This window comes from Haliotis rubra, unplaced genomic scaffold (genome assembly GCF_003918875.1).
Source record: "Haliotis rubra isolate DU_JTF1 unplaced genomic scaffold, ASM391887v1 Scf2, whole genome shotgun sequence".
Classification (NCBI taxonomy): Eukaryota; Metazoa; Mollusca; class Gastropoda; order Lepetellida; family Haliotidae; genus Haliotis; species Haliotis rubra.
The window spans coordinates 7,625,242-7,649,151 of record NW_025766002.1 but is presented as its reverse complement, the minus strand read 5'-3'; the positions used below and the strand labels follow the sequence as shown (position 1 = coordinate 7,649,151).

General features: G+C 35.2%; 1 protein-coding gene across 6 annotated transcripts in view; it reads right to left on the bottom strand.

Annotated features, from left to right (window-relative positions):
- Nucleotides 1-23,910, bottom strand: part of LOC124275462 (spermatogenesis-associated protein 1-like) — a 102,877-nt gene that overhangs the window by 25,677 nt on the left and 53,290 nt on the right. For 4 of the 6 annotated variants that reach the window (XM_046711033.1, XM_046711035.1, XM_046711036.1 and 1 more), the window contains exons 4-5: nt 13,115-13,168; nt 10,845-11,034 (exon numbers count right to left, since the gene is read on the bottom strand). In XM_046711033.1, coding sequence (XP_046566989.1) covers nt 10,845-11,034; nt 13,115-13,168 — 244 coding nt within the window. Of the gene's footprint in view, nt 1-10,342; nt 10,382-10,844; nt 11,035-13,114; nt 13,169-23,910 lie in introns of those variants that run through there. The other 2 variants (XM_046711034.1, XM_046711031.1) reach the window with 2 other exon arrangements.

Here is a 23,910-nt window from a genome sequence, read left to right as displayed (position 1 = left end):
TACTTCTCACTTTCTGAAAAATGTGTTAAAACTAGAGAAAAACATGTCTGCCATATCACATTTTTCTTCTTTGGCATTTGAGCTTGACACGTAAACAGAAATTACTAGTAACACAACACTGTCTGAAAAATGTAATCAAACTTGGGAGCATCCTCCATAGAGCATCATTTGATTACATGAAAAAGATAGGTGCTTTGGTATAACTTTGCTTACCGACACTTGTGACATTTCTACAGCATTTGATTTTGAATATGATATATCTTGAAAAAATGCTGATTTCATACAGTTCAACATCTCTCATTGATCTGCAAACTTTGAAACTGACCTGAAATAATTTACATGTATGGAATAGAAAGCTTACCCCCACGGTGAAATTTTTGTTGTGATTCATGTGATGTCTCCTCTAGTTGAAAAAAACACAATACCCCAGCCAGTCAAATGAACAAGGAATAGAATTAATCAGTAAAAATATGTCCGTTTGTATAGATGAGAATGTCAAGATTTTTAAACAAAATCAAATCCTGAGTATTTTTGTTTAAAGAACGAATGTATGATAATGAAAATGTTAATGGCAAATCTGACGAGAAAAAGCATAAAACATCGCAGCTAACATATTATATTCAGTTGCAACGTTTGAGTAGGTGAGGCAGTACTAATGCTGTTTTAAATAATATTTGAGTAACATCACATCATGTCAGCTTAATGTATGATGAAGTCCCATGAATGGCATGTCAAAGCCATTTACCACAAGCATGAAAGCAAGGATAACAGATGTTTAATTAGGCAAAACCTTGGATTGAAACTATGATGAAACTGTAAACATATTCATGAACTTTTTCGAGACTCCACATATATAAGTTATAACTAAACATATCTATTAGACCTGTGAAAAATGAATCTGCAGACTAAAAAGCATATATTCTTAATTAGCTGTAGACACATTTTTCATACCATCTTCTTTTACATTAGGACTTGAGAAGTAGACTGAAATAAATAAAATTTCTTTTGTAAAACCTCTTCCTTGGCAATTATTCATAAAATCTGTTTTCATAGCTATCTGTGGCCACCAGGGTCATATACCTGTACATACAGACCTGTCAAATAGGTATTGTAGTACTCTCATCATTATATCTTGTTATTCTATCTACTAGCACTCCACATTCACGTATATCATGTACAACTGAGCAGGTGTTATCATATTCATGTTATTAATTATTATTGGATAGTATGGATCTTGAAGAAAAAAATGAATCTTACAAAATGAGTGTGTATTTAATCGACTATAATACATTGATCAGTAGCATAAACAAACCTTACCCCCACGTTGATATTTCCGTGATGGCTGGCCAGTTTCATCTTCAAATTCAGAAGAAAATATGGTACTGTAGCAGCTACTTTTCAATTTTGTATTGAAAACTCGTGGATAAGTCAAAGAATGTTCACTAAAATCACTGTGATTCTATTAATTTGAAGTGATTAAATAAGAAATTACGCACAACTAAGATCAAAATAAATTTATGTTGTAATATACATTAATTGTGTTTCCCTGATTTAAAAAATAAAAATTTAAAAAATGTAAATAATATAAGCAAATTAGGTTTCTATGTGTTTCTTTTCTATCAAGGCAACTACAGTATTAAAAAATATGGAAACATGAAATTATAAGATATCTGCCATACCCTTAGTTCCTTTCTTTGCATCAGAACTTGCTATGTAGACTGAAATTAGTATGAAGTTTTTTCTAAAGAGTGTGACTCAAAAACACTTCCCCTATTAAAAATTATTTACAAAGCCAAATAAGTCAAAAGTTGACATAGATTTAAGTCACTCTGGACCCAATCAAATAGCTGACGAGGGTTTATCTATACATAGCTGAAGAACGATTATCTCTCTCTATATATATTAATGTAGATCTCCCTTACAGTACTGCAAACTGCATATCATTACATTTGTATTATATAAAAGAGAGGAATAATACATTGTTTTTCACTCTTCAGATTATTGGACAGCATACATCTTGAAGAAAAAGAACAAAATCTTACTAAATTAGAGGATTATTTAATCAATAATAACACAGAGAAGCACTGTCAGAAAGCCTTACCCCCACGATGATATTTTGGTGATTGTTGACCTGTTTCATCTTCAAATTAAGAAGAAAAGTTGAAAAAGTTGAAAAGATACAGTAGCAGCTAGTTAGCAATTATTTTATCTTGAAAGTTACGAAGTTGTTTATCACAAATTAAAATCACATTGATTATTTTTATAAGTTCATAATTTGATTAAAGTGATACAAATATGAAGTTCACTCTCAACTATGCCAATATACTTTTGATATTTGTTTGTCTGTTTATCTGATTTCATCAGTAAAACAAAATTAGGTTCCTATGTTTTCTATCAAAGCAACTACATAAAATCAGTAATTATGAAATAATTAAACAACCCTCATACCATCTATTCCTTTCTTTGCATTAGAACTTGATACGTACACTGAAATTGACATAATCTTTATTCTAAAATGTGTCAATAAAAACAATTCCTAAAAGAATTTTCTCAGATGCTTAATTATTACCAATATCAAATACAATATCAAGGACATATAACTTGGATCAAGTGCACTCTGTGATTGGAGTGAAATATCTGAAGAAGGCTAAAAGAATTATCTCCCTTTAGCAACGACAAACACGTTCACTTGTGCAATGCAAGAGAGATGTTTAAGACCTTTGTTGCATTAATTCACTCTCAAATGTTTGAAAGTTAAATACACAAAAGATGCTTTTAGCATTATAAACCAAACTGAAGTCAAGCATATGAATCGGTATTACAAGATGAATATCAAGTCTAAACCGTCTTACCCCCACGGTGATATTTGGGTGATGGTGAATCTCTTTCATCTTCAATTGAAAAGAAAAATTGATATTGTTTGATCTTCTTGTGAACGTTTACTTATAATGAACATATGAAAACAATTTTTCAAACAGTTGATGACTTAAGATCACTTTAATCATTCTCTTTTCAATTCTTGTGAGGTTTTTTTCAAGATGTGATTTCTTTGTTTGCACTGATAAATGTCGAATAAGAATTGAACTATTTGCCACCACATATTAAACACTTTCATCCATGTATTAGTCACATCTTCATCTGTTTCTTTCAATTATCAGCACAAATTAGTATTTTCATTATCATTTCACTTGCATCAAGTTTCCTAGCTATCAAAGCAATAATTCATATGTGTCTAAACACATTGAATATTATAATATTTATCATACCATCTGTTCCTTCCTTGACATTAGAGCTGGACATGTAGACTGAAAATAATACAATAGTCTTTCTCAAGAGTCTATAAAAGGTATTTTCTTGAGTAAAATGTCCTGAGTTGGTTTATCAATCATAAAGTCAAATATATTTTAGATTATCAGATTGTAGTGGATTTAGAGCACTCTGGTCGACTAGGAAACATGTACAAATGTATATTCCTGAATCAATTACTGAAGAATATACTGAGGAAATATCTCCATTCAATATCATATGATGACTTTGTCCATTTCATTATGTTGTTCATTTCACTATTTTGTTCATTTCCTGTCAGTTGTGTCTAGCAATGTGTACACAGGTATGTAATATGCACATTTGCTGATTTAGGCATTTTTTTGTACAATAATGTACATTAATTTTCTTCAATATTAAATTTTGGAAAAACATATTAACTCTTAAAGAGATTTATAAGTGTCAACTATATCATGTTGACCTGCCAAGCATATCGATCAGTAATATGAGAAGGTTAAGTTATGCCTTACCACCATGCTGATATCTTGGTGACGGTACATCTGATTCATCTTCAAAGTGAGAAATAACACTGATATTATTCCAGCTGTGCATCAATATTTACCAGCAAGGAATAATTAAATAAATTCGATAAATTTCCTTTAAATGTTTGTTACAACATGACTGTTCTATCTCAACTTGTTGATATGGCGATGATGTGATTTAGGAGATAAACTGACTGTGTTTTGATATTAGAGGTCGTCTCATTGCAGATTGATGCCTCTTGTGTCCAATGGCACTAAGCACTTTAACAAAACACTGCATAAATTTGAAAATTTAAAACAGTATTCAATTATTCATTTTTGTATAAAAGAAAAGTTAAACAGAAAACATCCTAAGTAATCTATGAAAGCATATGTAAACAACTATTGATATGTGTACAACCATTGGAATGAAAAACATTTGCCATACCATCTGTGTCTCCTTTTACATGGGAACTTGATACGAAGACTGAAAATAACATGATACTTTCTGACAACATGACAAGTAAGTATCATACCCACATGATGTGTCCAGAAATTCTCTTATGAGCACATCAAGCTGTAGTTTCTGTGTTTAAATTTGTCATGCCTAAAGTTCATTATTCAACTTGTTTTACCAAGTTTAAGATTGTTTGACAAGATAAAAAACTGTGCTAAAACAGACTTTATATATATTATAATTACAATGAATAATTACATTTATGAGACTCAAAGGGTTTTTCTGAGTGATGCTGTTTACATTCATGTCAAAGTTTCATTGACTTCAGAATCATGTCAAACTTCCTTTCACTAATGTGTATACAGGAATCTAATTTGCAAGAGAGCTGATTCAGGCATTTTTTACTAAAGAACCCCATGATCAATATTGATTTTCAAAAAATAAATTAATTCTTGAAGAAATAAATTAGTGTCGACTATGTCATAATTGACCTGCCAAGCACATCGATCAGTAATAAAAGATGAAAGTTAAGTTTGAATACATGTCTTACCCCCACGCCGATATTCCTGTGGTGGTACATCTGATTCATCTTCAAATTGAGAAAGAAAATTGATATTGTAGCTGTTTATGATTAAATGTAAAAAAAATTTGAAAAATTGAACTATTGTTATAACTTTATTTTTTCTTAACTGATGATTTGATCATGAAGTGATTATTTTTACCCAGAACACAAATTTTAAATTTTAACTCCTGAATTGATCACCATACTTAACACTTAAAGAGTTTGCCAGATAAAGGTTAGATTTTACTTCAGTATTTTGCTCATGGTTTCAAATTCAAAAGATAAAAAATTAATGTCCAAGATATTTTTATGGATTAAACTTCTTTATAATTTCCCTCACGACGTTTCGAGAACATTCCAGGTCCCTTAATCAGGTGAACTAACGAAACGTTGTGAGGGAAATTATAAAGAAGTTTAATCCATAAAAATATCTTGGACATAAATGTACAACTTCTAAATGCCACTGAAAGACATAAAAAATTAAGTTTCTAAGAAAGCATTTAAAAAAAATATCCATATAAGTTGAAACATTAGAATGAAAAAAACATCTGCCATACCATCTGTGTCTCCTTTTACATGGGAGCTTGATACGAAGACTGAAAATAACATAACACTTTCTGACAACATGACAAGTAAGTATCATACCCACATGATCTGTCAACAAAGTCTCCAGTGAGCACATCAAGCTGTGGTTTCTGGCATCATGAGTACAGGGAACTATCTAAATTGTTTGACCAGTTTAAGATTGTTTGAGATGAAACATTGTCTTAAAATGGCAGTTATCTTTTCTTACATTTACCATACTCAAAAAGACCGTTTGTTGTATTATTGACTTTCAGTATATTGAACAGACAGGACTAAGCTGTACAATAGGAAAAATGTTTTAACATTCAGATTCCAACTTATCTTTCACACTGAGTTGAATAATTAATGTAACTGTATATTGTAATCATAACCCATCTTACCACTATGCTGCAGTGGTTCTGGTGTTTGGTCTCTCTCATCTTCAATTTGTCATAAGAAGAAAATGAATTATGAATTATTTGAAAATTCCAAAGTTCTAATGAACACACCAGCAGTGAATACATCTAAAAAAGACTCTTTTTAAAAGATTTGTCAAAAATAAATAAACTTTTACAATATAGTTATCAACAGATCCTGTTGGCAGTGATATCTAATACTATGTTTAAGAGTCACTTTAAGGTGAAAAACTCAAAGAATATCATCTGATCAGTTATTAACTTTTTTCAACCTGGAAATACACTGTTATAACACATTAGTAATTATGACTTTTGTAATTTGTATATCTTGTATGCTTGATATATAACAGATTGACAAGTGAAAAGTATTGTCTTGAGAACTGTAAATTCTTATAAATCTGATGATACAAGCATTATCCATACCATCAGTTTCTTCCTTTTCATTTGGGCTTGATAATACGACTGAAATCAACACAACACTTTCAAGAAGACTACAAGGTGCTACAAAATTGTACAAAATATTCAGCCTCACAAGGATAAACCATTTTTTTTATGTCAAAATAGGAAAATTATTATAATTTGACAATAGTAGTGATGATAGTAGTACCAGGCTCAGCGTGGGAAACAATACTCTACAAGTGTATAATTCATTTAATTCATTCATTAACTTTCAACGATATATAAATGACAACAATTATCTCCCTTAAAAAACATCAAAAATAAACTTAAAGACCTGTATCATCAATTTTGTCATTTTATTTTCATTCTTTCCATTCGATCTATCTATGCATTTGCTGTGCAATGCATGCAAGAACTGCTAAATAGACTTCATCTTCATAACACATGGTCTGCATCATTCCACTATCAATTAATGCTCTTAAAGATTAGTTTTGGAAGCTTCAAGTAACATTGGTGTTTTCAGTTGTGAGAAGTACACCAATAGGCCTAAATATGTTAAAAAATCATGAAACTAGAAGCATACTTTGAATCTTACCACCATTCACATATTTGTCTCTTGATCGGTCTGTGTCATCTTTATTTGGGGGTAGAAAAATATATTGAATAAAAAGGCTTTTATGATTGAAACATAAAATGCTTCTAATCTATTTTGCAACTGAAAAATATTATATACAGATGACACCATAATAGTCATTAGACTAGCAATATTATTGTTTCATTTTAACACCTAAAAACTTCTAACCTATTTTGCAACTGAAAAATATTTTATACAGATGACACCATAATAGTCATTAGACAAGATCAGAGACCATATTCCGACTAGATGCAATATTATTGCTTCATTTTAACACCCACAAGCACATCTTATAGAAAACATATAAAGCTAAATTCAACAAAACTAAATACCAGTTATAAGCTTATTGTTGTTCCCTTTGTATATGGTCTACTTTATATCATAAGACTATCCAGAGGTAAATCTGAGATAAATTCCTTCTAAAGAAGCAAACAGGGGCAATTTGAGTAGCAATGTACATCTCTAAATTTACAAAAACAAAAAGGAAAAATATTGTCCCTACCGCCAGTCTCTTCTCTCACGACAGACTTTGGTCTGTAGACTGAAATTTACATAACAAAAAGACTAATAACTGAGTTCCAACAACCTTACAAGTTATCAACAACTGAGTGAAGCACCATGTTTATTTGGAAAGGCAATATAAAGTCTTGTTTTTTGTTTTAATTCTTTTATTTAGGTATATCATTACATTTACTCTATAATGTATGAGCTGCCTTTTGAAAATACTTCATTTCAAATATCTTCATCCTCTGACTGAAATTCATAACAAAGACTAATAACGTCAGAATGTAAGCAGTCTTACCCTGACGGTATTTTGTGGGTGAACGATCTGTCTCATCTTCAGTTTGTGGGAGAGAGAAAAAAATACACAAATTCCAAATGATTAAAGAAATAGAGCTTAGAATCTAAGTCAGTTATTTCATAAAAGAAAACCATTCCTCCAAAGATAAGAATAATTTTTGTGGATTGAGTGAAAACTAAATTACATACATGGGATATACTGTATTGCCATCTTAGCATCTCCAAACAAAACATGCGATGGAACTACATCCTTATTGATTACATTTATACCTATTTACATTACGGTTATTTGTATATCTGGACTGTTATAATCATATCTAAAGCAAAGATCTAGCTCATTATAAGTCTTACCCTGACGGTATTTTGTGGGTGAACGATCTGTCTCATCTTCAGTTTGTGGGAGAGAGAAAAAAATACACAAATTCCAAATGATTACAGAAATAGAGCTTAGAATCTAAGTCAGTTATCTCATAAATGAAAACCATTCCTCCAAAGATAAGAACAATTCTTGTGGATTGAGTGAAAACTAAATTACATACATGGGATATACTGTATTGCCATCTTAGCATCTCAAAACAAAACATGCGATGGAACTACATCCTTATTGATTACATATATATCTATTTACATTACGGTTATTTGCATATTTGGACTGTTATGATCATATGTAAAGGAAAGATCTAGCTCATTATAAGTCTTACCCTGACGGTATTTTGTGGGTGAACGATCAGTCTCATCTTCAGTTTGTGGGAGAGAGAAAAAAATACACAAATTCCAAATGATTAAAGAAATAGAGCTTAGAATCTAAGTAAGTTAGCTCATAAATGAAAACCATTCCTCCAAAGATAAGAATTATTCTTGTGGATTGAGTGAAAACTAAATTACATACGTATTGCCATCTTAACATCTCCAAACAAAACATGCGAACTACATCCTTATTGATTACATTTATATCTATTTACATTACGGTTATTTGCATATTTGGACTGTTATGATCATGTGTAAAGGAAAGATCTAGCTAAGTTTCTTCTACGAAAGCAGTAACTGATCATCTGATCTATAATTTACATGTGTAAATATGCAATTATTGAAAAGAAAGTATTGTCCCTACCATCCGTGTCTTCTCTTACATTGGACTTTGGTATGTAGACTGAAATTATCACAAGTCTGTCAGTAAAACTACTTCTAGTTCACAATAACAGAACTTGTGAGTTAATACACTGTTTCCTTAAAATGTCTCCCATTTCATCAACGATCCATTTAATTTACAAACCCACAAAAGAAATTATCAGATTGAGAAAATACATACTCAACTTCATTGTGATATAAGCACATTTTCATGCATTTAATTTAAAAATGGTTTAGCATTAGAAATGCTGCTAGGCAAAATGATTCAAAAAGCCTTTAGGTAATGTTAATTCCTAAGCTTAAAGTTCACCATGAATTAGAGATTGTCTTCTATCAATACATCAACATTCTAAAATTAATTTCAATGAGATATCTGTTCTGTAACTGTATGGTGAGTAAGTAAAACATTGCTGAGGTCACAATTTCAGTTATGGCATGTCGGCCATCATGCTACAGGTTGAAGCTTCACATGATGCAGGGCTGAGAGTATGGTGCTGAATCATAATCAGATCAAATCTTGGAATACAACCATCAATCATAGGATCCTGGCACAAACAAGGGAAGCAACCCTGCATAGCAAATTCCAGTGACAAAGCTAACTCATCCATTCATATATCCCACTGTGGGATCACAGAAGAACCTGGTTATCCCTTGATTCACGAAATGTTGACACCTAAACAACACCTTCTAAATTACCTCTTACAAATACTGGCCAAATGTTCAAAAATGAAAGTTATTGCTTTTGAGATATTCCCCACATAGATTCCGGAACCACTTAAGCTTTGTCACACTTAGTTCCATGATTTGGGACTGATTTGGGACTGAATGAGACAATTTGAAATATGAGACCATATGAAGTATAACTTGAAGAAACAGCATGTTTTGATAGCATAATTGCTTTACTGTGTTAACCTTGCATGACAGCAGCAACTATTCCTCATGTGTTATTGTATAATTAAAGCATATGCATACACACTATATCATCTCACATACAATTATTATTATCCAACTATTGTTATTTAAAAACAAACACTGACATTCCCCAATTAAATGTATATCCAGGTTTGCCATAATACATCCCCAAACTATCTTGTGAATCGTCTATATATATTTTCACTTCAATTGAAGTGATACAGTGTAAGTGAACCCAAGGACAAAAGATATCATTTTCACATATATATGTGTATTATGATTTGATTGAGTTTGTTATTCAAATAAAGGTTAACTTTGCATGAAAGCAATGAGTTATCTCCCTTTAGTACTCATCAAAAACACTTCACACATACTGACAATCCATGAATATTTCTCATCATTTCTTCAGCTTCCTTGTATTCATTAGTAACCTTTAACCAGCAGAGACAGTGTCTGATGTAGTAAAAGATGTGATTAGATAAATCAATAAAAGATGAGCTCCCGAATCATCTCTGTTCAAGATCTTTTGTTAGAATTAATTCAAAATCTTCAAAACGAAACATTTCAAACCTGAAAAAGATATCAAGTAGGGAATATATGTCACATCAACCAGTCAGCCATTTTGATTAATGAAAGAAAGCTCAGCGTACATTTGGAGTAAAACCAAATTATAACCAATCTTACCCAAACGTGGATATTTTTGTGGCAAGCGATTTGTCCCATCTTCAAATCAAGAAGAAAATGTACAATTTACCATCTATAAAAAGATAAATTAATTACTTATCACTTACAAAAAATATGTACCTGTAAAAGAAGCTCAAGATAAGCACTCTTTCATCTGTTCAATGACAATAAATAATCACATCTCAGAAACATAAAACTCCTAAATCACTCTCAGAGAAAGTGAACATCTTCTCATCAGGCTGAAGCAAGATCCGTGATGAAGCATAAAATAATGTATACAAATCATATCTTGATATCATTCATTTAAGCGACATCTTTTGTTATTGTTGTTTGGAAATAAGGATTAGTTGTATATGAATGAAAGAATACATTGTCTACCAATGAGAGATCCAATGTAAATGATAATGAAACCAATCAAACAATGACATTCAACAGAAAACCCAACCAAATTAACCATCGTTCAAAATTCAAAAACTCAACAGAATACATTTCCCGAACTCACTGTTGTATTTGTCATCTCGGTAACTTCGGGATCCCGGGTCCCGGTAATCGTCCCGGTAGTTATAGCCCCGGTTGTTTCCCTTGGGACTGTCACCGAGCTGTCGGAATGAGGATTGGGACCGGGAGTCCCCTTCACTGGCTAATGAAACATCTCCGGATGCTTCCAACAAAAACAACTCAGGAGCATAGGCCTGTATATGAGAGTGAGTGAGTGAGTCAGCTGGCATTACACTCATTAACACACACAAAAAAACAATTACAAAATGACAAATCAAAACTGTAGGCCTGTATATGAGAGTGAACTGGGTTTGTTCTTCTCATCAACACTCAAAAATAACAAATCGAAAGAATAAGCCTGTAGATGAGGGTGATTGAGCAAGTTCTTCAAATAGTATTTCAGTTCTATCACGTGTCAACTTTAATGAGAGAACAAATAGGGAGTTTACAACTATCCGAACAATCTTCCAGTTTACTAACGTCAGTTTAATATGCTTCGTAAGTGAATGAGTGAGGGGATTTGTTAAACTCCGCTTTGGATAGCATCTCATTCATATCATAGTGGCGGCCATCAAACTGATTTGGGAGGAAAGCCCAAATTTATTGAGGCCTTTGTACTAAAGCGCAACCCACAAGCATCATGACTGACTGACTGAGTTTGGTTTTACGCCGCTTTTAGCAATATTCAAGCAACATCACGGCGGGGAACACCAGAAATGGGCTTCACACAATGTACCCAAGTGGGGATTCGAACCCGGGTCTTCGGCGTGACGAGCCAACGCTTTAACCACTAGGCTACCCCACCACCCCCACAAGCATCATGAGCAAGCCACGGTGCTAAGAAACTTAGAAACAGATCCAGACAATCCTTTTCATAAGTCTGTAGCATGCCATTGATATGCAACTCTACACAGTTAATGGCAGTGCTTCTGACAGCCAAGCCCTAAGGTGCTAGACTTAAACCTACATGAATAAGTCATAGGTGTATGAATTAGGGTGAAGCCTATGAACAGATATGTTTGGGGCTGACGGACCAAACCCATTTTAATGTAGCATAACGGTATCGTGATGAAACTAATATTTTATATTTACATTCCTAATATTTCCTAATATATCGCTTGTAGTGGTAATAATTAATAATTAATTTTTGTATGAATTATAACTCCATGATAACTGCATCAAATCTGGCATCTGAATCCACAAACATTTGATCCAGAACGGATAAATGGGTGAAACTCCACAAAGTACATTATGGCATCTGAACCCCAGGGCTAGCCATTATCAAAGGACCTACTGACATTTAAGACCAACAGATTAAGATTAAAATTAATTATAACAAAGGGAAATGTTTCCTACCCTTGTCTGTATATCACCATTAATTGACACATTAACTATGTCAAAACAAGCATTAACAGTACTGGGGCACCAATAAATACAACATAACAATTACTTAATCACCCATAAACAAAATACAACAATAAATCATATTAGTAATATGCTCCTTCTTAGAGCAATCACCTGTAAAGGAAAACTGACAAATTACAAGCGTAGGCAGAAACATTCGGAAACAAACAGGGCTATCGCAAAAACAACAGTTGCTCGATGTGGCCCTATATTTATTGATAATCAATGTGAGTTGTTAGGCTTAGCAAACAGTGGATTCAGAGCTACTTGCTGATCAAGAGTTTTTCAACACAATCCTGTAATGGGAAAATCAATATGTTGTACGTTGACCGGCGCCAACAGCAATTACTGACAACAACACCTCAAGTTTGTGCTAGTACTATTCAACCTTTCCATGCCTGTTTGTCAATTATAGAGACTATGAGATTCATGTTTCATATTGTTGACGGGTAGTTATTGTACATTGCATGGTAAATGGCATTCACTGCGACTGTAAAAATCACAGAATCTTTCAATATGAGTTTTCAACTGATTATCTTTCCAAACTCGGTGCCAAGATTTTGAAAAGGTTCAACAATTACAGCAAGCCTTTTGTGTGGATATATTCCTGATAATATCTTTTCACAATTTTAAAGCAAGCATTAGGCACCTCCTTTTGAACTCAATTACAAAGCATTTCTGTTTCCAAAATAGCTCAATTTGAAGATTTTGTCTTTTTACTGCAACTACTCCATGCTTGAAATTACACAGAGATAATCAGGTTATTGCAAGTCATTTTTTCCAGAAAATGTGTCCTCACTTAAAACTGGAAAAAAAACACGGTGCGGACATTTTGTAAAGAAAATCAGACGATAACCACAAGAAACTTACCACAGGAGGTAGAAAATGTTTGACTTTCAATGTGTATTCTTGCTTTGTTTTTAACTGAAACAAAGAAAACATACAAGTTATATCATAAAACAATTATGAAGAAATTAACATCAATTCTACCTGAAGAGAACAGAATTATATCTTTAAAAAATACATTCTTGAATTCTATTCTAATAATCCCATTCTATTGTTCAGCAAATAACATACTGCAGAGACAGCAGAATTGAAATCTATAAATAGATATATATTCTTTTTCTTATTGATATATAAGGGGTTTAAGTCAGTGAGTGAGTGAGTTTAGTTTTACAACTCTTTTAGAAGTATTCCAGCAATATCATGGCAGGCAACACCAGAAATGGGCTCACACATTGTACCCATGTTAGGAATTGAACCCAGGTACATTGTATGTATGTCTGTTTTTGAAGGAGTTTTGTATGAAATACAACGACAATTAAATTGAGTAAGTCAACATAGCAAACAATAAATTTCAACTGTCCCCTGACACAGACATCAGTGGGCTCCAACACAAATTGTAAACAAAAAGTCACCATGTTCATTAAACTGAAAAACATGATCGAATGGCATTCGATTCCCCGAAATTGCAAGACTATTCGCTGCGTATTGACACGTACAAATACTGCACACAATTGTATTGCTGCGTCGTCAGCAGTGGTGACGTCATTCAAATCATATTGTGACGTAAAGTCGGAATGATGTCACAAATGAGCAGTTCCAGATGCTACCGATAATGGGAACCAGCTGAAATGGCCAGCTGATAACACTTCACTACCGTACCCGTACTCGATGTCAATGAGTGCAGACAGTAAAACCTATGTGGGCCTTTTGGTTTACTTTTGTGTTTACAATGTCGATAAACATCATGTGTTGGCCAATTTCAGATGTTATTGAGTATTTGAAGCACGGGAATATTTCATTTGAAACCTCCAGCTGATGTCGTCGGTTCCGAAGAATTCCCATGCTTCAAATACTCAATAACACACGAAATTGGCCAACACATAGTGTTTATCTCCTAATTAGCAACCTACAACCAAGTAACCAGGTAAAAACGAAAAGGACAAACTAAAACATGCATGGAAATTTACTCTTAAGTAGGTTTCGATTGTTTTTGAAATCTACTAAAATACAGTCACTCGAGCAAATTTGGGAGCACTGAATCACAATCTTTACTGTCATATATATTAAAGTGTATAATTGTTTTCAGGACAGGTTCTTAATTCAGTGTGTCAGATGAAACAAGCAACAAACATTGACATGTTTACTTGATGGACAGGTAAACAATGTAACGTGCATTGGATTAGTTTATAACACAGCAGACACTCATTTGATTGAAATATGACCCTCATATCTAAAGCTTGATACTCGAAACAAAGGCAGTTCAACATTCACTGAAGTGTCGTCACTTTCAGCATAACACATTTGATATATACAACTGTCATAGATCAATGACATTCGATAAGTGTTATGTACATATCATGTCTGTTATTGGTAACTAAGTACTTCAACATTTATCACCAAGATTTCAATATCCACATGGCTCTTAAAATCAATTTACCAATATTATATCTATATAACATGGATAAATTTGGGTGGTGCTTGCAAACATTGTGTGCCATGGGAAGACAACTCTAGACTCCTAGCCACAGAAGAATGTGTAAGGTGTATATGTACGAGGGATTAACAGTGATTTGTGAGGCTATTTTCCTGGGTTAATGGCCAAGTCATGTCAAAGCTATCGTGTGAGATAAGTAAGATTTTCTGTCAGCACCCTACATCAAGGACAGCTAATGAGGTAGCTCGAGGTACATACTGTATGTGTATGGAACCTGCAAATACGTCCTTTTTAAATCATGTGATTTTCTATTATAAACTGAGTTTTTTTAACATCATGTGAGATCATTCTGGAACATGTACATAATATCATCAAACAGACAAAGGATAAATGGAGATAAGTGAATCAAACGTTTTATCTCACAGGTCCTGTTTTGGGAGGCCATGCCTGATAGACAAGATTCCAGATATATGTTTGATCCTTGGTGCTTTTTACCCACATGTTAACACTACTGACTGACTGAGTTTGGTTTTACGCCGCTTTTAGCAATATTCCAGCAACATCACGGCAGGGGACACCAGAATGACTGACTGAGTTTAGTTTTACGCAGAACACCAGAAATGGGCTTCACACATTGTACCCATGTGGGGAATCGAACCCGGGTCTTCGGCGTGACGAGTCAACGCTTTAACCACTAGGCTACCCCACCGCCCCACATGTTAACACTAACGTTGGGTATTGAAAGCATTGGTATTGAAAGATTTAAGCATTCAATATTGGGGACAGATTTTAACATAATTCCACTTATAATGAAGCTTCAGGGGACGTCTTCATGCATTTGTTTGGTCCTGTCCGAAGTTTGTACTATGGTGCATTAGTGAGTAAGTAAGATGTGGTTAATGATCTTTGAACAATATTCTGGTCATATTAGTGCATGTCAGCTTTAGACGGGAGGAAAGTTAAAACAATGCAGGTTACCGATAACAATAACTATAATCATATTACGGGCATTTGTAATGTGCTGAAGTCCGCATCACAGAGGGGCACGCTCAAAGCGCTACAATGAGACTATTATTACTCCGGATAACCCAAGCTTCCTGTGAGGCACTAGACGGTTATTAGTCACATGACTTATCCCACCGGGTACCCATTTTGTGCTGGGTGAACAGAGAAATGTTATCACTTTGGTGAAACCCACAGACACGGGTATGGTACTGATACAGCTAAATACATGCTAAGGGCAAACCAGGATTCAAACCAGGAATTTAGTTTTTGATGAGGCCTGGGGTCATAACTCTTCACAGCTAATTGCAAGGAGTGGCCACCCATACCTCACTCCTGTCTCACACACCACAACCACTGCCACCCACACCTATTTTTTTAACACAACCTCTAACAATACCCCATCCCTATCTCTCATACACCAACTCCATCTGAGTCCTGAACCCATTTCTTCAACACCACAGCCACCCGTACATAATAACTGTCATTAAAACCACCACCATACCCCCACCCCCAGCCCCTGTCTCACACCACCATCAGCCAACAACAACCACCATACCCCATCCCCAGCCCCATCTCACAGACCACCTCCATCCATACCCCGAACCCATTTCTTGAATGCCAATGCCAGTGGTCTCGTACCCAATCCTTGTCTCACACACCACCACCACCAACAACAACAACCACCATACCCACCACTATTTCACACACACCACACCACCAACACTACCTCCATCAAAACCTATCTCTTCTCTGAACACACCACTTCCATCAAATCCTATCTCTCACACACCACCCTCTAACAACACACCTCACCATAACCATACCCCACCTCTAACCATACCTCACCTCTAACCATACCCCACCTCTAGCCATACCCCCCCTCTAACCATACCCCACCTCTAACCATACCCTCACCTCTAGCCATACCCCCCCCTACCAAGCCATGACCCACCTCTAGCCATAACCCCTCCCTCAACCAAAATAAATCTGAACTCACGTCAACCCAAAACAAACTCCAGCTACCCCTCAATAAACCCATAAACACTAACTCATAAAGCTCTACACATATATCATTACACTGGTAAAATCAATATAAAAATTAGAGTCATGATTGCCTATTGTAACTAATACTGAAAATCCTGTACTACTCCTGGCTGAGAATTCCCCTATCCCCTACAATCTCCTTGATGTTATCAAGTGTAATGGATAGTTTTAGCCCTATCTAGATAGTAAGAGCAGAGTATATACCCTTAGTCTTAGTATCTGGAGTAAATCAGGCTTCTCCTCTCCCCACTAAATCACCCTCACTGTTTCCACCCCAAGTGTCCCATATATCTCACTGGGATAGTCCGAGTTCTCACAGCTGAGAGGAGTGCCATCTTACCAATAAACATTCACTCAATCTCCACATGCACCACAAGTGGAAGGGACACAAGCAGGAACAGGACCGTCCTTTGTATTTCTTTTCCATAATGGGTTTGTAGAAAATATCAGATTTGTCATTAGTGTTACAGTGTATTTGAAGGGAGGTTAAACTGCTTAATTTTGAATATAGTGGAGTCATAATTCCTTTAATTTATTCTTTTTCATATTTTTTTTTTCTTTTTTCTTTTTGGGAAGGGGGGTAGGGGTTCGAAATTAACAGATGAATGAAGATCAAAGATATTTAAGAGTGATCATATGGCCATTTTTCACTCGAACCTTACAATACCCACTTTTTTTACTCAAACCTTACAATACCCACTTTTTTACTCAAGCCATACAATACCCATTTGCCAATTTCTTCAAATGTTGTTGAGCAGTTAATGATAGTCTTCCACACTGACCCTGAAACACATCTATCCAACATATCAGACAGTGACAATGTCTGAACATGTTCGCAGTGAAACCTATACCTGGTAATGTCCAGACTCACAACCTGTTCTGGCTGTGTATGAGACTTGGATTTCCCCAATACCCCTATCACTTCCCGGTACCGTTAATACACCAGTAAAAGTTAATATCTACACAAGGCATGGATATCATGTAGCTTAGTCACCTAGCAATACAGATCAGAAGGGGGATATAGAATCACCTTGTATGAATTTGAAATGCATTGATTTCTTCAAAAGTCAAACTTCTGACATGTAGCTTAATTGTGGATCTACTGGCATCATTTTGAATCAGTGTTGGTAAATATGTAACAGGTTGCAGTTAAACCATACACTTACCTATATCGATTCAAATTTAATATGTATTGATTCAGCTCTTATCATTTAGCAAAATTTATAACTGCAGTGTTATGACTTTGTTCCCAGAGGTAAACTCTACATTTTAATCAACAAATTATTATTTTGTAATATCTACACTGTACACTGTATATAGCTTTAAAACATAAATTCTACCTTAGTTCCCGAACAGGTGTTGAAACCCAAGTTTTTATCTGAAATAATTTTTTACGAGATACTTTTCATTTTAAAATATGACATCTGATATTCAGGAAGTTTAAAGCCTTTTTCATAGTGTTAATACATTATGAAAACTAAACCTTCAAAATTGTCACAAATTAAGTATCACAACTTGCATGTGTCATGAACTGACTGACTGAGTTTGGTTTTACGCCGCTTTTAGCAATATTCCAGCAACATCACGGCAGGGGACACCAGAAATGGGCTTCACACATTGCATGTGTCATGAACAAAGTATTGGGAAAGTCATCACATTGGGAAAGTCATTAAGATACCAGTACATTCCTCATTTTATTTTAACAGTAAAATGGTAACAAATAATCCCAGAACCTGATTTACTTCAATTTCAAACATCCTTTCAATAATATCTTTCATATCCCAATATCAGATAAATGGAGTTTACTCCAAAAATAGCCAAAAAAAACAGCAGATCATCAGCAGCCAAATATGTGATTAAATGATCCATTACGAGACTTAATCAGCTTGTCTGCATTACATTATACCCTTTTCTACTCCTTCCTGTAAAAAACATTAGTGCCGACTAAACACAGACAGTCCCTCCACAAATACAGCGGAATAATTGACATAATTGCCTTGCATGGTAACCCCAAGGCAGAGACAAGCACAGTTGGTGTCATCAGCTTTGAGGGGGTCTAAGGATCCACAATCAGCTCTTGTACAGGAGTTAGGGAACAAGGGCCTTGTCATATCACTAATACACTCCGCTACAAAACAAATGTAATGATCATTGAACCCAAATAGAAGAAAAATGTCTAGCATGTGTTTTTACACTGTGAGCTATCTCTCGTAATGCACAGGGCAGCAAATGGACATGAGCATATATTGTGGATCCCATTGTTCGTAATAATTATTTCACTACCCTTACTTTGCTGTCGAAGCAGAACGTAGCAGCAGTGCCTCTCAACATGCTTAATTTTTCACCCACCAACCCTTTCCCTATATATCGTCTTCTGACATATGGGAGTGAAGGGGTAGCCTAGTGGTTAAAGCGTTCGCTCGTCACGCTGAAGACACGGGTTCGATTCCCCACATGGGTACAATGTGTGAAGCCCATTTCTGGTGTCCCCCCGCCATGATATTGATGGAATATTGCTAAAAGCGGCGTAAAACTAACTCACTCACTCTTTTAATACATTAAGGGATAAACCTTCAGTGCAAAACATTGTTCATTATTCACTATTCATATTCTATCTTAGTGCTCTTGGTCTTAAAGCATTATTTATGTTATAATCTCATATATAGACGTTTAGCCTCTGAATATATATAATTTTGATAGCAACAAATAAGCCCATTTACATTGAAAAGGAGGCCCAGGGAGACCAGAGATTCAGAACCTGGAAAAAAATCTAGACTTGCTTTATTTAGGGCTTTAGCACTGCAGATAGAGCTTGGCAATAGGGAAAATAATGTGATTCAGGGACTGTGAGACAGACTATCTCATATAAACACTTCATTCATTCTCTTATGTAAACCAAAACATTGTATTTATCATGTATATTCTTTGTAGCATAGCAAATAAAATGTGTATATCCAAAGTGGACTCCTGTTAAAGTATTATTTGAATACAAGTGAGTGAGTGAGTGAGTGAGTATGGTTTTATGCCTCTTTTAGCAATATCCCAACAATTTCACAGCTGGAGACACCAGATAATGGTATGGCAGGGAATGATTACCCTGTCTGCAAACACCTGGTGTTATTACTGATTTTATGTGATCCATTCTTATCATTTTCACAGCTATTTTTCCTCTTAAGGCAACAGAATTTGTTTCTGAAGATATTCAACCCTGGGTAATTCTTTGGCACTGACAGTCTATATTTACACATTGTACTGATGTGCGAGAATCAAAACCAGGCCTTCAGCAGGATGAGCGAACACTACTTGGCTACCCTACCATACCTTAACTTCATGTGAATTGATGTTTTCATAAACATGTGACTCTGTCAAATTTTTGATAGGTATTTAGTGTATGGTAGAACATGAAGGAATGACTGAGTCAGTTGGGTTTAACACTTCTCTGGACAGTTTACCAGTTGTATCATACACAGCATGTGGAAGGAAAGTCTGATATGATGCAATTCTCAACATTTTACCACTTAAGTGAAACCCATGGATTGACACTGGCTGACAAACCGAGAACCATTATCAAGACAAACAGAGATTCTAACCCTCAATCAGAACTTTGGTACATAGTCAAATGATGCAAATCCGCCCAATGAATTGCAGCGCCCAAGATAGACTAACGCTTATATTAGTCTCTGAATACATATTATTTTGATTGTAACAAATAAACCCATTTTAATTGAAAAAGAGCTCCAAATCTAGACTTGCTTCATTTAGGGCTTTAGCAGGGAGGGCTAGGCACTAGGAAAAATAATATGGTTCAGGGACTGTCAGACAGACTACACCCAAGACTGACTGACTGACTGGGTTTGGTTTTTACGCCGCTTTTAGCAATATTCCAGCAACATCACGGCAGGGGACACCATAAATGGGCTTCACACATTGTACCCATGTGGGGATTCGAACCCGGGTCTTCGGCGTGATGAGCCAACGCTTTAACCACTAGGCTACCCCACCGCCCCTACGCCCAAGACAACTTGGTTACCCATGGTGCCAGGGAGACCCTGAAGACATTAATCTTTATGGATGACGATTTCTTTATTGTTTACAATGACATATCAAGGCTACTAACCTTGCCCTCTCTGGGTGAAAGAGTACGGAGTAACCCTAAGACATTGTTACAAACAATAACAAAAGTTGTGATCCATTAAAGTTCCATGTCACTCAATATTGTAAGAGTTGACTAACTTGTCAGAAACCAACACCCCGTTCAGATGGACGACTGACTCGTAAGAAATCAATCTACAGTACTGGCTGATTGGTTTACAACATGTTTTGATATTGATTATAACTGGTTTGCTCCATGTGATTAATCACATTCAATCAGTTGCATGTATCTTTTGCAAAGTTGAGAAAATACATCCATTGTGAAAGTGATCTTTGTTTTCTTATTTCAAATGAAACATGTCTACTAACTCTAGTTTTGTGAAGTACCAAAGGGAGAGTGAGATAAGTTTTGTTTCAAAAAACACAAATTGTTCTTTTAGTCCTGGCAATTTTCATATATTGACAAGAGTGAATGAGAGTCTAAACTGTCAGTGGATGTTCAAACAGACAGGACCCATGAAGATCCGGATGACAACTGATCTTCAGCATCCCACACTTATCATAAGAGATGACTAAAGGGATTGGGTGGTCAGGCTCGATGACTTGCTTTACACATGTCATCATCCCAACTGCGTAGATTGATGCTCATGATGTTGATCACTGGATTGTCTGGCCAAGACTCGATTATTTACAGACCACCATCATATAGCTGGAATATTGCTAAACAGCGTTAAGCAACAAACAAAATCAACCAGGAAACACAGATAATCCATATCCACCACTTACATTCTCAGGCCATAAATCATCCCTAAATAATGGACATCATCAATAAGTAGAACAAACTATTACCCTGACAAACACATATCCTAAGACCAAAGGCATCAATGTCTAATTTGATGGAATATCTGTATCTCCTCCAACTGAGCTATTATTCTCAAGAGAAATCAATAACTGAATTGCAAAACAGATCAATATCAGTCAATATTTGGCTTTGAGTTTTTACCCACTTCTGAAATTATTTTTCAAGAAAATTTTACAAATGTCTCCTATTATTAAGAGAAATACACATCATCCAAACATTCTCTCTAGTGACTGGAACACTGACCATGTTTTAACAATATGAAAATTCTTAAAGAACATCTAAAAGATAAAATCTATGGCATTATTTATGCAATGTTCAGCCATCATATAGCTGGGATATTGATGAGTTTGGCACTGAACAAGAATCAATCCATCCGCTCCACAGGCTCTTGGTCTCAAAAGAGAAGATAAAAGAAAACACACATTTCAGAAGTATGACAGCAGATAATAAAAACAGCACACAAACAATTCTACAGTAAGAATATTTCACACATTTGGTCAAGTTACTGAAGCAGTTCTACTTCATTCAAACCAGATCGTAATGCTTGCTGTAACTTCACAAAGATCTGACGGACAACTCATTACAGGTCATACTAGAATGACCTTTGACCTACCAATGAAATATGACTGATAAGACGTTGTTATCAGCCAGTCAGAAACTAGTTTTATCAAAGATAAAAAAAAATGATCCTTCACACTCTGATTCTAATGGCACCAAAAAGCCTGATGCATTATTCAGATGTATATTGAAAGTGGATGATCTCCTCTCACTTGGAACAGCTGAATGTCAGTGAACTAATTAACTTTACACAACCCATGTAACTTGAATAATATATGAACATGAATAGAGAATCTCACCCGAGTGTCTTTTTATATCAAATATATCACCACGAGTTGATAAAGTAACAAATATCCGAGGCTTGCCGAGGATATTTTTACTTAAATCAACGAGTGTTGATATATTGGATATCAGAAGACACGAGGGTGAGATTCTATTTATCATCAAAAATCACTCTTCATTAGTTTTCAAAGAAAAATGTACATCTCTGAACACAGTACTGCCATTAGATTTGCAGTGCAGCGATGTCATAACATTGTGACGTCAACAAGTTCATCTCCTGTCAAAACGATATCTCCAAGGAGATATCGTCTGATCTCACACAAGCGATATCTACTGTGGAACACAGTCTTGGATGATGAATCAGTTTATAACCATCAGGTCATTAAGTAAATCCAGAACAGGACTATTTGTTCAAAGGAAGTGTCCTCACCTATCTTCATGCATGTTCAGGACAAAATCATATTGTCCTCACACTCCAGGCAAGACATACAGTTCTAGAGGTCTATGTGAGTGACTTATATTCCAGCTATATGGTGGCAATCTGTAAATAATAGTGTCTGGAAAAGACAATCCAATGATCAACAGCATGAGCATCGATCTACCAAATTGGGATACGATGACATCTTTCAACCACATGATCCTGATCGTCACCTCTTCCGACAGGCATGGATTGCTGAAGACCAATTCTAACCCAGTTCTTCACAAGTGAGTGAGTGAGTGAGTTAGTGATTTCGAGCCACTAGAAGAGGGCTGACACAAGGTACAGAGATAGGGAATTGAACCTGGCGTTCAGCATGACAGCAAACGCAATAACCACAAGGCTACCCCAGCACCGTGAATATTGACTGAGTATTATCTTATCCCAGTGGGCTGACCAGACAAACAACAAATGTATACATGACAAATATACAGTATGTGATTACAGTCTTCAAGGATTCCGACTAGGCCACAGAGCCAGATAAGGTTTGACAAAGGACTATACAAATATGATCCCTCTTAATCCACAATGTAGAAACACCTGCAACACATTATTCACAACTTAGTTCAGAGGTTACATTTCATGACGAAGCCTATATTGCATTATCCAGCAATCCAGAACTTATTGGATCATGAAACCTCATGCTACGTCCTTGTAGTGAGTTAGTAATGACAAACAGGAACTTCATTTCTCTTTGGATCATAAACCTCACACCACTTTCATGACTTGAGTTTAGAATTTGTATGGAGTTGGTAATTCAAATAGTAAACTAATCAGGTGTGAAAACACTAATTTATCATTTTTTTCGAAGGGGTAAAATCTGTATGACGATTTCAACTGATTTTGTGTATTATTTTGTTTTATTGTTGGCTTTGTACGGTAAATGTGAATTAACATTCATGATA